General features: G+C 45.8%; 1 protein-coding gene across 3 annotated transcripts in view; it reads right to left on the bottom strand.

Annotated features, from left to right (window-relative positions):
* Window positions 1-17951, bottom strand: part of FAT3 (FAT atypical cadherin 3) — a 372853-nt gene that overhangs the window by 41311 nt on the left and 313591 nt on the right. For all 3 annotated transcript variants that reach the window (XM_056858070.1, XM_056858072.1, XM_056858071.1), the window contains 2 exons: window positions 17493-17690; window positions 13530-14328 (listed from right to left, as the gene is read on the bottom strand). In XM_056858070.1, coding sequence (XP_056714048.1) covers window positions 13530-14328; window positions 17493-17690 — 997 coding nt within the window. The remainder of the gene's footprint in view (window positions 1-13529; window positions 14329-17492; window positions 17691-17951) is intronic.

Here is a 17951-nt window from a genome sequence, read left to right as displayed (position 1 = left end):
ACCTTAAAGATCAACGAGATTTTCAAGGTATAAGCTTTCGAGAGTCAAAACTCCCTTTATATCTGAAGAAAGGAGATTTGACTCTCGAAACCTTATACCCCAAAAATCTTGTTGGTCCCTAAGGGGCTAGTGGAGTTCAATCTAGCTCCTTTACTGCAGACTCACAGACATGGCTACCCTCCTGAAACTATCTTCATGGAGGGCAATCCTACTTACTGAACTTTATCAGAAGGATTATCTTCCTTGGACTGAACACATGAAGCTGCCTTATACTGAATCAGTCTCTTGGTCCATCAAAGTCAGTACTGTGTACTCAGACCAGCAGTGGCTCTCCAAGGTCTCAAGCAGAGGTCACCTACTTGCCCTAGTCCGTTTAACTGGAGATGCTGGGGATTGAAACTGGGACCTTCTGCATGCCAAGCAGATGCTCTACCACTGAGCCACAGCCCCTCCCAAATCAATCCAAAGGTCCAGTGCTTTGCATCTAGTACCTCTGCAATGCTCATATCAAGGGCATTCCTTGCCGATTTCTGTCCACAGCACATGGCAATAAGAGGTACAGTGTCTCTGACCATGTGGGGCTAACCCCAAGCTATCCCCCATCGACTTATTGAAGCAAACGGCATCTATGCCATTGGGAATCATGATACCCTGTGATCTATTCGAGATCTATGCAATACTTTCTCGTGACAGTCATTGGGTGAACTTGGATTCTGGTGTGAGAAAGATAGTCACAAGAACCTGTTGTTTATTCATGACGGGCGCAAACCTGGCTTGTTTCCTGTACTTGCTTTCTCATACCCTCCTCTACTGGCATGCCGAGTGTGACGGAAGGCATCCGAGTTTTGGAACCCTTGAATCAACTCTAATTTGCCATGACATCCGAGTGCTGGCCCTTAACCAAACTGGACTCTCTTTCCTTCCCACAAAATTGGGTTGTTAACCTCGTTTCCTTCCCGCAAGCCAGGTTTCTCAACCACAGTTTAATGTTGGTTTAGCATTCTGATTTGTGGGCAGGAAACAAACTCCAGGAAATACAATACATGTAACAAAAGGGTACGTTTTGGGATTATCCTGGGGTAAAACCATGGGGTGTCTTCCAAGGGTCAAGCTATGTGTGATATTGGATTTTAAGGCCAGATATGTAATTTGGTCCCCCCACAAGCAACTATTTACATGTGTGTGATCTGGGTTAGGGCCACAGAAATGGGGAAAGGTGTGTGCATTTAACTTTTCTCTCCATGCCGAATAAAAATGCTCGCCCTCCAGCTTCTTTATGTGCCATAAGGAAAAAGGAAAGGTATGATAGAGTTATGTTTCTTTTTTTTCCCATACAGGAGTTTAGAGCAGCCTGGGGAGCCATTTTTGACTTGAGAAATGGAACAAGGGGAAGAATTAACCCCGCTTTCCCAGTGCCCCAACCCTAATCCAGATCACGATTCCCATAGCTGCTTTCGGGGCCACATGATACATTGACTATTCCAGTCACAGAACTCCACCCTCACATGGCCCCAGGAGGGAAGTATATCCTTGCTCTAGTTGTCTGTGTGTTTGTCTTTCAGAAGGACACGGATAGAGAATTTCACAGCAGCAACTTAACAGTGTATTTAAAAAATATGTCTATAGTTAAAACAGGACACATAATGCATCTTCTATGGAAGTTCTTCACCGTACCATCGGATTCTTCCCCCTAGCATGAGAACTGCTCTCCAGATCTGTATGCACAGTGCATTTGTTCTCAGAGCACAATTAAATTTTATGTCATGTCTGGCGATAATTTTCAACAAGCCTCTCTGTGGCTGACAGATAGACATGTCGCTCGGGCCAAAAAGCTCCGGAACTCATGAATATACATAAGCTTGTGGGAAGACAACCCTGCTGAGATTTTCGGAACAAGCCGGCTGCGTGTTTTCACAACCTTTTAACCCCTGGTGAAAATCTTGTGACACCGAGCAATAAAATCAATAGGCAGCCTTGCAATCAATCTTTGCCATGTTTCGGCTCATTCGGAGTCTATGCAGAGGAAGTCCTTCTCTGAAGTCCAGTGGGCGCTTGGGGAAAAGCTAATAATTTAATTTGACGGGCCTGTAGAACTTGTGACCTGGGATGCCAAACACAGATTGCAGACCCTGTTGAGTTGTGGCCTCCTAGGTGACTGACACCTCTGCTGTTTTTGAAATCCAGGACAGGACCTTAGTTAGTCAAGCTCACGCTCATGGGTTGCTCCATGAGTCCCAGGTTGGGAAGATGAAAAGCAAATATCACGCAGACCACCATACATCAGTACAGGCAAACTGTTTCAGGAAGCTTCCAGCGTGGTATAGTGGTTAAGAGTGGTGGTTTGGAGCGGTGGAGTCTGATCTGGAGAACCAGGTTTGATTCCCCACTCCTCCACATGAGCTGTGGAGGCTAATCTGGTGAACTGGATTGTTTCCCCACTCCTACACGTGAAGCCAGCTGGGTGACCTTGGGCCAGTCATGCTCTCTCAGCCTCACCTACCTCACAGGGTGTCTGTTGTGGGGAGGGGAAGGGAAGGTGATTGTAATCTGGTTTGATTCTGCCTTAAGTGGTAGAGAAAGTCGACATATAGATGTAGAAGACTTCAAAAAAGATTGGCAAAAGGCCTTTGTGCATTGGACTAACTCAACAAAGATTGACTTCACAAGGATTGTGAAAGAGTTGTAAATGAATTGTTATGAAGACGGGAAATAAAATGTATAGTGGATAATATAAAGCTAGGGGATACTTCTCCGGAAGTCACAATGGGGGAGGGGGGTGGGAACATAATCACAGGGGGGGGGAAGGGTCTATTAATCTTAAAGATGTATTCTCATTCTTATTATTGTTATTTTCTGTGAGTATGTTTTCTTTTTGTTGTTTCAGTGTATGTTTTAATAATGTAACCAAAATAATGTATCAAAAAGAAACAACAATTGTTTTTCTTTTTTCTTTCCATTTTTCTTTTTTTTCTTTTCCGTATTTTGGTTGTAATTTCTTTTTTATAGTATATTGTTTAAATACCACTTTTTCTTTTTTTCACCAATTAATAAAATAAAAATTATTTAAAAAAAAAGTCCACATATAAAAACCAATTCTTCTTCCTCCCCGACTGGAAGCCAGGATGGTGTAAGGAATGGTGGACTCTAATCTGAAGAACCAGGTTTGATTCCCCACTCCTACACATGAAACCTGCTGGGTGACCTTGGGCTAGTCACAGTTCCCTCTAGTCTAAACTCTCTCAGCCTCACCTACCTCACAAGGTGTCTGTTGTGGGGAGAGGAAGGGAAGGTAATTGTAAACCTGTTAGAGTCTTCTTAAAGGTAGAGAAAATCGGGATATAAAACCCAACTCTTCCTCCTCCTCCTATGGCTCAGGAACCAGAACTGTGGGTTTTTTTTTAAATTAGAAAACTAGGGGGAAAGTAAGAAAGATGTCTCTTATACATGAATACATCAAATACCGAAATCTATTAACTATATACAAATGCTACATATATTAATCTATATCATGTTTAGAATTTCCTTCTTTCCAATTCCGGAAGGAACATCTTGTTCCAAAACACAATAAAAGGAAATTGGCGATGGACTAGAAGAAGAAGAAGAAGAAGAAGAAGAAGAAGAAGAAGAAGAAGAAGAAGAAGAAGAAGAAGAAGAAGGAGAAGAGTACGTTTTTATATGCCGACTTCCTCTACCACTTAAGGAAGAATCAAACCAGCTTACAATCACCTTCCCTTCCCCACAACAGACACCCAGTGAGGTAGGCGGGACTGAGAGAGCTCTGAGAGAGATGTGACTAGCCCAAAGTCACCCGACTGGCTTCATGTGTAGGAGTGGGGAAACCAACCCGGTTCACCAGATTGGGGTCCGCCGCTCACGTGGAAGAATGGGGAATCAAACCCGGTTCTCCAGATTAGAGTCCACCACTCCAAACCACCGCTCTTAACCACTACACCACGCTGTCTGTCTGTCCTTGTGTCTTTGTTAATTCTATTGGTTTAAATATTCTTACCTATTAACATGACATACCCAGATCTCTTATGTAACAAGATCTCGATCTTTGGCAAACTTTTCTATTTCCACTTTTGAGCTAAAAGCCTCCTGGTTGCTACAATTAGCTATCCCAAAAGTCATAACTGCAGCTCAGGTAAGATAAGATTAAAATCTAAACACTTCAAAACTGAAACTGAATAAAAACTTAATCTTTTACTTATTTCCTTATGAATATGACTCCCATAATCTCTAACAAGTGGCAATTCCACCACATATACACTAAAGAACCCACGGTTCTTACATTTCCAACAAAGGGCTAAAATGCATGGTCGCTTTAGCCTCCTTTATTCCCTGTTTCAGCCAGGATTCAGCCAGGACCGAACACATGCATTTTGCCGAACATGCGTTCGATCCAGGCTGAATCCTGGCTGAAACAGGGAATAAAGGAGGCTAAAGCGACCATGCGTTTTCGCCCAAAGGAACCATAATTGTGAGATCACTTTAAAAAAATCGTCCCAAGGAATTTTGGCAGGGAATTGAATGGTTCTGCCCCATTTTGCCAATAGTATGATACTGCTTTCACTACAGAAAGCCAGCCCAGTGCATGCACAAAGCCAGCATTTAATGCAAGCCAGGATTCCTATCAAAGTACAAGAACGGTCCTGGCAGATAAACCACGGGCATTTCAACTTTTTCATTCATGATCCTGTTGGTGAATTTTATCGCTGTCACAAAACTTTTGAAATACTGAAGCTCTGGAGACAGTTCTTTATGCCTGCCTTTGTACTTGGAAGGCCCCCCAGCTACAAATCATGTCTTATAGTGTTGCTCCTGGCTAACATGCATTTCCAGGGTGATTTCACTACTGCAGAGACTTAAAGCCACTAAGGAACTCATAGGCATGTTATCCAACTTTAAGGATTTATAGCCCCAGCTCGGGTATCTCCTCTAAGTCCAGCAGTTTTTCCTCTTTTTCTTCGCTTCTCCCAGAATTAAATTAAACATGCATACATTAAATGATAATTTGGGGCTCTCTAGGAAAGCTGTGTCACTGACAACCAAGATCAAGTTAACTCATGCCATCGTATTCCTTATTACTATGTATGGATGTGAAAGCTGGACAATGAAGAAAGCTGATAGGAAGAAAGTAGATTCCTTTGAAATGTGGTGCTGGAGGAGAGAGTTATGGATACCCTGGAATGCCTACAAAAAAAAACAAAAAACAAACAAACCCACAAATCAGTGGGTTCTAGATGAAATCAAGCCTGAACTGACCCTAGAAGCTAAAATGACTAAACAGAGGCTGTTGTACTTTGGTCACATTATGAGAAGAGTCACTGGAGAAGACAATCATGCTAGGAAAAGTTGAAGGCAGCAGGAAAAGAGGCAGACCCAACAAGAGATGGATTGACTCTATAAAGGAAGCCACAGCCCTCAATTTGCAAGACCTGAGCAAGGCTGTTAAAGATAGGACGTTTTGGAGGACATTGATTCACAGGGTCGCCATGAGTCAGAAGCGACTAGATGGCACTTAAGACACACACACACAGGAAAGCTGAGAAGAAACCAAGAGGCCCAAGAGTGCTCTTCTAAGCACTGGGAGTGGGAATGTGTCTGAAATGTTCTGCATCCCAATTTCTTCCCTATGTTTTTGAGTTCTGCACTGCCTGTCCTGGTTTTCAAAGTGGAACCAATGCAGGGCCATTTCTCTGGCCAAGAGACCCAAGCAATTGGGGGCTCCATTTGGGGAGGTGCCACAGGGGCTCCATTTAGGGAGGTGCTGAAGCTCAGTGGTGGAGACTCTGCTTGGCATGCAGAAGGTCCCAGGTTCAATCCCCAGCATCTCCAGCTAAAGGGACCAGACAAGTAGGTGATGTGAAAGACCTCTACCTGAGACCCCGGAGAGCCGTTGCCAGTCTGAGTAGACAATACTGACTTTGATGGACCAAGGGTCTGATTCAATATAAGGCAGTTTCATGTGTTCATGTGTTCCTGGCTGCTGGTCCCATGAGAAACAGCAATCATCTCCTGGACCACCACCACCCCTGGCTGAGCCCAAGCTGCATCCACAGGCGCTCAGCTCAGAAGCACTGTGGCAGCATGAGATGGGATAGTGGGTGTTGGCCACCTGGCTGTATGCTGTGTGAACAGACAGCTGGACTTGATGGGCCTTGGCCTGATAGAGCATGGCTTTTCTTACGTTCTTATGTGTACTTTGCCAGAGGGTGACATGCCTTGAAGAAACTAAGTCCTATGAGGAAAGGTTGAAGGAGCTGGGTATGTTTACCCTGAAGAGGAGAAGACTGAGAGGGGATATGATAACCATCTTCAAGTACTTGAAGGGCTTCCATAAAGAGGAAGGTGCCGAGTTGTTTTCTGTTGCCCCAGAAGGTCGGACCAGAACCAACGGGTTGAAATTAAATCAAAAGTTTCCGTCTAGACATTAGGAAGAATTTTCTAACTGTTAAAATGATTCCTTAGTGGAACAGGCTTCCGTGGGAGGTGGTGAGCTCTCCTTCCCTGGAGGTGTTTAAGCAGAGGCTAGATGGCCATCTGTCAGCAATGCTGATTCTATGACCTTAGGCAGATGATGAGAGGGAGGGCATCTTGGCCGTCTTCTGAGAGTGGAGTAGGGGTCACTGAGGGTGTGTATTGGGGGGGGAGGTAGTTGTGAATTTCCTGCATTGTGCAGAGGGTTGGACTAGATGACCTTGGTGGTCCCTTTCAACTCTATGATTTTATGAAACCCTTAATCAGCTCATTGAAGCTTCTCCAGTACTGTCTCCTGCTGAGCTCTCATGTTTTCCTTGAAAAAGGTGTAGAGAGGAAGTTCACACAGACTGCCACTAGAGAATCACTCTGTATTCAAGATGGTAACGTACCAAAGTGTCAATCAGCCCTAATCAAGGCATTTAACTGCTGCAGGATGTGATCCCAAGAACCGAAAACATATCAGAACTGAGCAGGGTAGGCAAAGGTTGCCTGGCGGCATGGATCGATGCCTCCATCTTTTAAAAACTTACACGGTGGATATACACCAGTGCACATCTGAATTGGACATTCTCATCGACCAGTTATACATGGGGTGAATGCTGATGTACACACAAGTACTACAACCACCACAGTACATGATGTTAGACGTGGTGTGGCTACCAACTCATAGCACACTGTCCCTGATTTAGGAGAGGCAGTGTACAGCTGGGCCAATACTCCTTGCTGCGTCAGAGTCAGTGCAGTGCAATGGCTGAATATCTGAACTGAGACACCTCACCTTAACCCCGAACACACACAGTGGTGTCAGGCAACTCACAACCCTGACGACAGAGCCATTACAAAGAGCTGAGCCTATCATCTATGCAGATACAGCGGGTGTGTGTGTGTGTGTGTGTAAAAAATGCCATCAAGTTGCAGCCAACTTATGGCAACCCCAGCAAAGGGCTTTCAAGGCAAGTGAGAAGCAGAGGGGGTTTGCCATTGCCTTCCACTGCAGAGTCTTCCTTGGAGGTCTCCCTTCCAAAAAATGACCCTGCTTAGCTTCCAAGATCTGATGAGATTGGGCTATACCATGCCGCCTTCCCTCCCCAGATACAGCCTGTGTTGTGTTTGTGAAGTGCCGCCGAGTCGCTTCCGACTCATTGCGACCATATGAATCAATGTCCTCCAAAACATCCTATCTTTGACAGCCTTGCTCAGATCTTGCAAACTGAGGGCCGTGGCTTCTTTTAGAGAGTCAATTCATCTCTTGTTGGGTCTTCCTCTTTTCCTGCTGCCCTCAACTTTTCCTAGCATGACTCTCTTTTCCGGTGACTCTTGTCTTCTCATAATGTGACCAAAATATGACAGCCTCTGTGTAGTCATTTTAGCTTCTAGGGTCAGTTCAGGCTTGATTTCATCTAGAACCCACTGATTTGTTTTTTTGGTGTTCCAGGGTATCTGTAGCACTCTCCTCCAACACCACTTTTCAAAGGAATCTATTTTCTTCCTATCAGCTTTCCTCATTGTTCAGTTTTCACACCCATACATAGTAATAGGGAATACGATGGCATGAATTGACTTAATTTCGGTGGCCAGTGACACATCCTTACACTTCAGCCTACCAGTGGGAAATGAAAGCACTTTTTCAAAACTGGATGCTTATTATTGGATGACTGGTATTGTGGCAGAAGCTCAGGCTGCTGATGACTTCCTTCAAAGTGTCATTCAGGAAAAAAAATAAGGCCAGCGATCTGAAGTATGGAACCCGACTTCCTCTTTTTATTGTTGCTGTTGTTGATTGGGAAACCAGCCGCTGTCATGCTACAGGGTGACAAGTGTGTCAGCACTAATGCTGACTTGTGACAACTGGCATTTAAACGATACTATGCGCTGCACAACAGTGTCAGCCAAATTCTTGAATGGTTAAATCAATGTCGCATTAAAGATTCTTTATTCCTGCACCGCCAACATGCATGTTCTCTTCTAACTGTGGCTCTCAAAACTGCTTTCTGGAGATGCCTGTTCTTCTACCCATGTCAGCTGAAAGCACTCTAAAGTTTCCCAATGTGGTGCAGAAAGCTATTTGAGAATGGTTTAAAGAGGATGAATCAGCACAGTGTGGCTTGGGGAAGCCAAAACGTTGGCTCCTTGTAAACTGTGATTTGCAAATAAATGAATCAGCCTCGGGAAACATATGCTGCTTTCTACACTCTTCTGAGTGAGCCCCCTACCTCTGTTGGATGCAACAAATTACTCAGTACCGTCAAGGCCTGGACTCATGACAAATTTTGCCTATGGGCAGTCTGTGAAACCAAGATTTCATTCACAGATCACTCAAATATTGGTTTGCCTTGACAAATGCTAGTTTCTTTCTGTAACCTGGGAGGGTGTAGCCGGAGAACAAGCCAGGAGTAAACCAGGATGTCTGTGTTCATATATCACATGAAACCATGGTTAAGATTGACTGTAATTAATAAACCAACTTTGGGTTTTGTTTTCAATGGACTCTACCTAACCATGGTTAGTTCCGTGCTAAGCGGATCATTGGTCTGATCCAGCAGGCATGCTCTCATGAGTGGCCTGTATTCAGGCAATCACACTAACCACAGTTTAAGTAAACCATGGTTTCACATGATGTGCGAACTGAGCCAATAGTTTAGCATTACATAGCATAAGATACACTATGGTTTATTATAATCACACTTCTGTCACAAAACAAGGATTTGTCTGCAAACCTGGTTAGCATGCACCATGGCTAGCATTGGTGCAGGTATAAATGGTAAACATGTTTGATAAGGAGAAGAGAGGAGAGAATTTGTTAGAAGGGGAAAAGGGAAGAGGAAGACATCTGCTTTCCTGAGGATGGTGCCCAGTTAGCAACCCATGGTTTGCATGCCCTGGGGTTTTATGGCAGATGCCAAATTTGGCAACTGGTCAAATCCTTGATATAAAGACAAGCCGATTTGTTACCTTTTGAGACTTTTCAACAACAGTCCCCTCTACATTGCAACAGAAGAAAATTATCAACAGAGTTTCCTGTTCACATTAATTGTGACCGACATGTGACCAATCATTAATTTCAACCAGCAGAGTTTCCATCGCTGCAAGGTGGGGGGAAAGATGGCATTTCCAAAACCTGTCTGAAGACACATGGCAGCTAAATGGGTCTGATTCTGGTCGGTGCCTGGATGGGTAACCAGATAATCCACCTTGAGTTTCAAGTTGGAAGAACGGAGTAGAGGTAGAAGAAGAGTTGGCTTTTATACCTTGCTTTTCTCTACTGTTAAGGAGTCTCAAAGCAGCCAACAATCGCCTTCCCTTCCTCTCCCTGCAACTGACACCTTGTGAGGCAGGTGGGGCTGAGAGAGTTCGGAGAGAACTGTGACTAGCCCAAGGTCACCCAGCAGGCTTCATGCGGAGGAGTGGGGGAACAAACCCGGTTCACCAGATTAGAGTCGGCTGCTCTTCACCACTTCACCATGCTGGTGAAATAACTAAGGGAGAAACTGAGGTGACACCTGCCACAAGTCAAGTCGGGGTTCTCTGACCAGACTTACGGACAGACATAATGTTGGGAAACTAAGAAGGTTCCTGAGCACTCAGGGGCCTGATTCCTCTTGGGAGCATGGTGTAGGGGGAGGAGGGGCTTCAGCCTTCCCCCACTGTCCCATTTTCCTAAGTGTTTGGAAATGCTAGTTCTCCAATGTCACGTCTGTTGGGTAGGGAAGCCCCAACCAATCTTGTAGCAGATGTCACGTGTAGCTTGGCCCTAAAAGTCAGGTGGTGGTAGAGCACATACTTTGAACCGAGAAAGTCCCTGGTTCAATCCCTGGCATCTCCACTGAAAGAACAGCAGGCAGCAGTGTTGGGAAATATCTCTTGCCTCGTGGCTTGGACAGCTGCTGCCTGCTTGAATAGACGGGCAGGCCAATGGCCCAACTCCGTATCAACACATGAAGCTGCCTTTCCTGAATCAGACCCTTGGTCCATCAAAGTCAGTACTCAGACCGGCAGTGGCTCTCCAGGGTTTCAGGTAGAGGTCTTTCACATCACCTACTAGCCTAGTTCCTTTAACTGGAGATGCCGGGGATTGAACCTGGGACCTTCTGCATGCCAAGCAGATGCTCTACCACTGAGCCCCGGCCCCTCCCAATGAACACATGATGCTGCCTTATACTGAATCAGACTCCTGGTCTATCAAAGTCAGTATTGTCTACTCAGATCGGCACCGGCTCTCCAGGGTCTCAGGCAGAGGTCTTTCACATCACCTACTTGCCTAGTCCCTTTAACAGGAGATGCCGGGGATTGAACCTGGGACCTATGCTCCACCTCTGAGCCACAGCCCCTCCCCTCCTCAAGTCACTGCCTACGTGAAATATAATTCCTGAAATGCATGGACATACATTTGAACAAGGAAGAGTGGTTTGTGTAGTGCCGCTTGCCTCCTTGTGGAAAAGGAATATTGCCAGCGAAAATCATTTCCAAATCTTGTAGGATTTAATTACTTGGGGTTTTATTAACATACGCTACGTCCAGCGCAGGGGGTTCCGCACGGGAAAATAACCTCCTTGCGAGTGTTTACATTACCAGAAAGGAGGAAAAAATTCCCTGGTACTCTTCTCTTATTGCTTGGGACATCTGGTTGGGCATCTACGGGTCTGAACAATTTCATTAACGTCGACAGGATTAATCCAGACGGCTTGAAAATGAAACTTTATGGATTGCAGTCTAAAGATCTGGGCCAAAGCACCACATTTTTCTGGCAGCGATCCAAGCTGAAACAAACTTCTAAACCCTCGGAGACTCCCTAGTCCTTGCTTTCCTGTCTTTCGGCCTGTTTTGTGTTTTGATAACTCAGTTTGCTAATCAAGGTAAACTAGGTAAAAACTCTGCACAGCTGGCACACATAAATTGTAAATAACCATGGCATCTGCCAGGGGGAATAGCCTTCCTTGTAAGATACATATTTCAAGAATATGCAGTTCTTGCTTCTACTTTGGCCAGTGAATATGCAGTAAGTGTTCATGGATTTATTTCTTCTCAAGCTCGTCCTCCCAATTGCTGGGTGGGCAGGCCGGACTCCTTACTCCACCAGGGAGCTCTCATGCAACAGCAGGAAGGTCGCTGCCTGTTTAAAAGGAAGGAGGAGGAGAGCCAATGAGGACAAGCCAGACTGTAGAGGAGCAGAAGAGGGTCTGGGTGGGCCAGAGTCCCCTCCCCTGTCTGGCTGAGGCCACGGGGGAGGCACTTGAGAGCTGTGGCAACCGGGAAGGCGGGGTTGTGACATGGCGTGTGTAGACAATATTGGCCTGAGTAGACAATATTGACTTTAATGGACCAAGGGTCTGATTCAGTATAAGGCAGCTTCATGTGTTCAAGGTAGAGGGCAGCAGCAATATAATTTGAACACTGGGGGGAGAGAAGAATAACCCCCCAGCGGCCACAATCAAAATCCCTGGGAGGCTACAATGGGCAGAAAGCACTGTATGTGTGCAGGGAAAAGGGCAGGGCTGCTGCCTCATTCGCTGTAAGGTCAGCACTATTATTCAGAACTGAAGGAAAACAGGATAGCTCAAGTGGAGTGTCCCCATGTGCATGAGCACTGCAACCCCATGGCGAATGCAGCAGCAACTATTTGCAGAGCCATCCCTGGCATTCTCACACCACAGAATGATGCAAGAGAGTCAGCGTGGTGTGGTGGTTATCAATCAATCAATCAAATTTTTATTTCGATACAATATCAGCTCTGAATAAAAATCAAAGTTAGGTTAAAATAATAAAAGTTGATGGTTCTGGAAGGGATGATTTGAAGAAGAGGAGGAAAGATCTTCTATGGGGAAATGTTTTCAATCAGCCGTTTACAAGTTCCACTAGACTGGAGGCAAAATTTAGCTAATTGAGAGGTTATCTCCCGAGAGAAGTCTGCTAAGAGAAGGGAAACTTTAGCTTCTTCCCATCTCCCAGGAAAGGATGACAATACGGGGAGAATGTACTGCGATCTTATGTCGTTGTAGAAAGGACATTGCAGCAGAACATGTTCTATTGTTTGTGTAGTGGTTAAGAGTGGTGGATTCTAATCTGGAGAACCGGGTTGGTTTCCCTGTTCCTCCACATGAAGCCTGCTGGGTGACCTTGTGCTAGTCACAGTTCTCTCTGAACTATCTCGGCCCCACCTACTTCACAAGGTGCCTGTTGTGGGGAGAGGAAGGGAAGGCGATTGTAAGCTGCTTTGAGACTCCTTACAGGTAGAGAAAAGTGGGGTATCAAACCCAACTCTTCTTCTTCTAAAATACAACATGGAAATAACAAACAACGAAAGATGATCCCGAGCGGACTGTGGGAGTTTGCCACACGCTGCTTCCCCCTATTCAGATGTCAGCTCTAAAAAGCAGCATGTACCTCAGGCACGTAGATGGCGCCTGAAGCTATGAGAAAGCAGATGTGCAGGTCTCCTAAGAACTTTGAAACAGTAGGAAGGAAACGTTCCCAAGGCGGTCAATTAAGAAACAAAAAAACACCCTGCTACAGCCTCAGAGTGGCATGTAGGCTGAAAAAGGTCAGGGACTCCCCTCTGCTCCCAATTACTTAATGAAATACTTTAGTAGCTTCCCTTTCTCCTGGAAAAAAAGAGAAGGGCCTGAGAGAGCAAGGCTGAGAAGGGGCCTTTTAACTTTATCACTTGGGTCAAATGTCACTCTCCATCAGAAAATGCTGAATGTGGGTTGGGGCTGTCCTTACATAGCCATCCTTTTCATCCTTTTCAGGCCCCCAAACATTTGGATGGAAACCCTATAACCCACGCACAGGGTTTATAGACCTCTTTGGCCAACCTGTCTCCGGCTTTGTTCCGAGGGGTCAAAGTTCCTCACCTCCCATTTGCCGTCAATAAACACCGACCCGTTCCTGCCGAGCACGAGAAATCAATTCTCTCAGCCGCTCGGTTTTCCAAAAGTCCTCTTAACCAACTGAATTGAACTGTCTCAGCTGATTGGCATCAGAGCAATAAAAAAAACCCCATGCTCTAAGGCATGGCCTGGTGGCGGGGGGTGGGGTGTACCACTCACCGTCGCAAGAGCAGCGCACGTTTCGGTAGAAGCGGGGACACACAAAACTAATCCGCGCCGTGCTGTAGGTCATCAGAGAATGGGAATCGATGGACAGGCTTTGCTCGCAGTGCTGTTCCTGACAGTCCATCCCCGAGCAGTTCTTTTCCAGGATGGCGGAGATGCGAATGACATTTTCCAAGTGTCGCCTTGCATTGGTGAGCTTCTGGATCAAGTAGGCTGGCTTATAGAAACCGCCGGCGTGCAACTGAACGGCAAACAGCATGTCAAGCTGAGCGGTGCCGGCTACGGGCTGAATGCTGATGATGTGCAGGCTGTCTTGCTTCTGGGTGAGGACGGCGTTGCGCAAGGTGCGCCTGAACCCGTGCATGTGGAGCCCTACAAAATCCTCGGGGGAGATGTTCTCGAAGCGGATGGTGACCGTGTTCTGCAGCATTTCTTGCACCAGCTGCTCCACGTGGACCGTCACGTCCATGGGCACCTGGAACCGCCCGTCGCTCACGGACACGTTCAGGACGTACTTCCCGCTATCCAACCCTCCGAGAGCGATGATCTTCCCATCATGGTGGTTGACCTTGAACAAACTCTTCTGCTCCGGCTTTAGGCCATACGTGAGGATGTCGTACATATCCTGGTCCGTCGCGTGGATCTTCCCAATCACGCCACCGGGGAAGTCGTCCTCCATGGTGATGATAAAGATCTCCAGAGGAATGGCTGTTGGCTTGTGGATGCTTTCGTCAATCACTCGGATCTGTATGTAGGTCTGGGATGACTGCTGAGGCTTCCCAGAATCCTTTGCCTAATGAAATATACAAGAGATTTGTTTTAGGGAGAAAAACGACTTTGCTTTAAATACCTTCTAACAAAGATATGTAATATGTCCCTTCAATCAGCCTCTGTACCAGAGGACTGGAGAATGGCAAATGTAACACCCATTTATAAAAAAGGTTCCAGGGGGGACCCAGGAAATTACAGGCCAGTTAGCTTAACGTCTGTTCCGGGTAAATTAGTGGAAAGCATTATTAAAGATAGACTTGTCAAGCATATAGAAGGGCAAGGTCTACTGGGCAAAACCCAACATGGCTTCTGTAAGGGTAGGTCCTGTCTCACTAACCTATTAGAGTTTTTTGATAGCGTCAATAAGCATGTGGACAGGAATGAGCCTGTGGATATTGTGTATTTGGATTTCCAAAAAGCTTTTGACAAAGTCCCCCACCAAAGATGGCTAAGTAAACTTCATAGTCATGGGATAAGAGGACAAGCCCTCTTATGGATTGAGAGCTGGCTGAAAAATAGGAAGCAGAGAGTAGGAATCAATGGTCAGTTCTCCCAATGGCGGGATGTGAGCAGTGGGGTGCCTCAGGGATCTGTGTTGGGACCGGTGCTTTTCAACCTGTTCATCAATGACCTGGAGTTGGGGTTAAACAGTGAAGTAGCCAAGTTAGCAGATAAGACAAAATTATTTAGGGTTGTTAAAACAACACCGGACTGGGAAGAGCTCCAGAAGGATCTCTGCATACTGGAAGAATGCGCATTAAAATGGCAAATGAGATTCAATGTGAGCAAGTGTAAAGTGATGCATATTGGGACAAAAAATCCCAACTTCACATATACACTGATGGGTTCTTGTGCTGGCAGCGACAGACCAAGAAAGGGAACTTGGGGTGGTAGTGGATAGCTCAATGAAGATGTCAACCCAGTGTGCGGCTGCTGTAAAAAAGGCAAATTCTATGCTGCCCATAATTAGACGAGGAATAGAAAGTAAAACTGCTGATATCATACTGCCTTTGTACAAATCTATGGTGAGACCACACTTGGAATACGGTGTACAGTTCTGGTCACCACACCTAAAAAAGGATATTACAGAGCTTGAGAAGGTGCAGAAAGGAGCAACCAAAATGATTAGGGGACTAGAGCAACTGTCCTATGGGGAGCGGTTAAGACGCTTAGGGCTGTTTAGCTTGGAAAGAAGGCGGCTGAGGGGAGACATGATAGAGGTCTATAAAATTATGCATGGTTTGGAGAGAGTGGCCAGGGAAAAGCTTTTCTCCCTCTCCCATAATACTAGAACACGGGGTCATCTGATAAAGCTGGAGAGTGAGAGATTCAAAACAGATAAAAGGAAGTATTTTTTCACACAACACATAGTTAAATTGTGGAACTCCCTGCCCCAGGATGTGGTGATGGCTGCCTGCATGGAGGGCTTTAAGAGGGGAGTGGACGTATTCATGGAGGAGAGGGGTATTCATGGCTATTAGTTAGAATGGATACTAGTCATGCTGCATACCTATTCTCTCTAGTATCAGAGAAGCATGCCTATTATTTTGGAATTAGAACACAGGCAGGATGGTGCTGCTGCAGTCATCTTGTTTGGGGGCTTCCTGGAGGCACCTGGTTGGCCACTGTGTGAACAGACTGCTGGACTTGATGGGCCTTGGTCTGATCCAGCAGGGCCTTTCTTATGTTCTTATATTATGATCTTATGTTCTTATTGGCCCAACATTAACTTAGCATCCCTCTGAGCATTTCAGAGTCTCCATTCTTTAAACTCTGGATTCCTAAGATGCCCTTATGTGAATGGAAAGGACTTCTGCACAAGGAGGGATCTGAGTTTTTTGTGGATTGTCCTATTCAAGTTGCAGCTCCTCCTTTCCCACCGTTGCTGACGGGGACTTCAGGACATTTTTTAGTACCTAAAAGCTGTAGTGCAGTCCCCAAAGTGGCACCCGTGGGCACCATGGCGCCCGCCAACACTTTTCCTGGTGCCCGTCAAGTGTTTTTCGAATGTGGGTGGGGCCAGGTGGGACTCTTTCCAGCAGGGCTTCTGATTGGCCACTGGAGATCTGATTGTCTGTGCAGATTAAAATAACGTTTTGGCGGCAGCGGCCGCCAGTGTTGGTTTTATCCTCTCACATGTTCCTCTTTCCCAGTGTATTTTTTTTTAATTACCCCTTCACTTCCTTGCACATGGGCTTCCTTTGTGTGCATGTGTGTGTCTCCACCTCCTGTGGCAGCCATTTTGTGACTGGCTCTGTCTCCCACGGCAGCCATTTTGTGACTGGCTCTGCCTCCCACGGTAGCCATTTTGTGACTGGCTCTGCCTCTCATGGCAGCCATTTTGTGGTTGGGCCCTGTGTGTCAGAATTCAAAAGGTGCCCACAGGCTCAAAAAGCTTGGTCAACCCTGCTTTAGAAGGTGGGAAGGATCGGTTTCACAAGTGGAGCTTTGCTTGCAGTTCTTAGGGCCCAACCCTCCAATCTCAAATATAAAGTTGAAAACATTCGGATGTGAGAAACAGTGAGATCCTAAGCAACAATGGGAAGACCGGAATTCAACCGATCTGGGCTGGCGAGGCATGGCCCGGCCCGACCAAGTGACAGATACGTCATATCTGGCCCTCGTAACAAATGTGTTTGACACCCCTGGATTAGAGTGTCAGACTAGGATCTGGGAAACTCAGGTTCAAATCCTCATTCTGCCAACGGATCTCAGGGGTGACCCTGGACCAGTCGCTCTCAGCCTAACCTACCTCGCAGGGTTACTGTTGTGATGATAAAATGGAGGAGAGAAGAATGATGCTGTACACTGATCTGAATCCCCACTGGGAAGAAAAGTGGGTGGTATTCAGATTAGACAAGATTTACAAATTTTCCCTTGCTATAGTGGTAGTCTTTTTCTGTGTTCTTATCCATCTGTATGCAAAAATGAAAAAAAAAATCTTACAGCGTTAATGTCAGCTACTTCCAAAACTCCATTTCATGCAAATGATTTTGGAAGGCAGCTGGTTATCTGATCATCTGTACAGCATTCAGAGTTGCGAGTAAGGGTTGCCCACAGTATAAAAGAATGCAGAGAAATATATGATTAGAAATAAGTAGTGTAGGTATATTGGCAAGACAATTCTCCAATACAAGAATGATTTCCGGCCACTCCTTGCAGAGGTGGGTAAAAATAACACAGTACCTGAACGCAGAGCACATATTCGGTCGCTACCATGAGCTTGAAGACCACTGCTGAACGCAAGACGCCTTGTTGGTCTAATGTGAAATCCTCCTCTTCGTTGCCCGCCAAGATGGAGAAGGTGAAAGGGGGCCCGTTGTGTAGGGAGTCTTTGTCTGTCACCACCAGCTGCAAAATGCTCGTTCCCACCGGTTTGTTTTCCTTTGTGCAGACGCACAATGTGGATGCAAAAAAAGAAGATTTTAATTGCACATCTTGGCACGCCACTGAGAAAAACCACATTTCCTGCCTAGAATATGTAAGAACATGACGTTTCTGTAACAGAAGATATTGTTCTTGGCAGAATTTCCACCCTGTTCTGCTTCAGTTTTGGTGTTCGAATGCTGCCTAAGAAGAGCCGGTGACTGCAGGATGCGTGTCAACTTTATGAGTTCATACAACAAGAAAGGATTTGTTCACACT

Source organism: Euleptes europaea, chromosome 12 (assembly GCF_029931775.1).
Source record: "Euleptes europaea isolate rEulEur1 chromosome 12, rEulEur1.hap1, whole genome shotgun sequence".
NCBI lineage: Eukaryota > Metazoa > Chordata > Lepidosauria > Squamata > Sphaerodactylidae > Euleptes > Euleptes europaea.
Note: the sequence above shows the minus strand (reverse complement) of the source record. Positions and strands in the feature narration are given on the sequence as shown.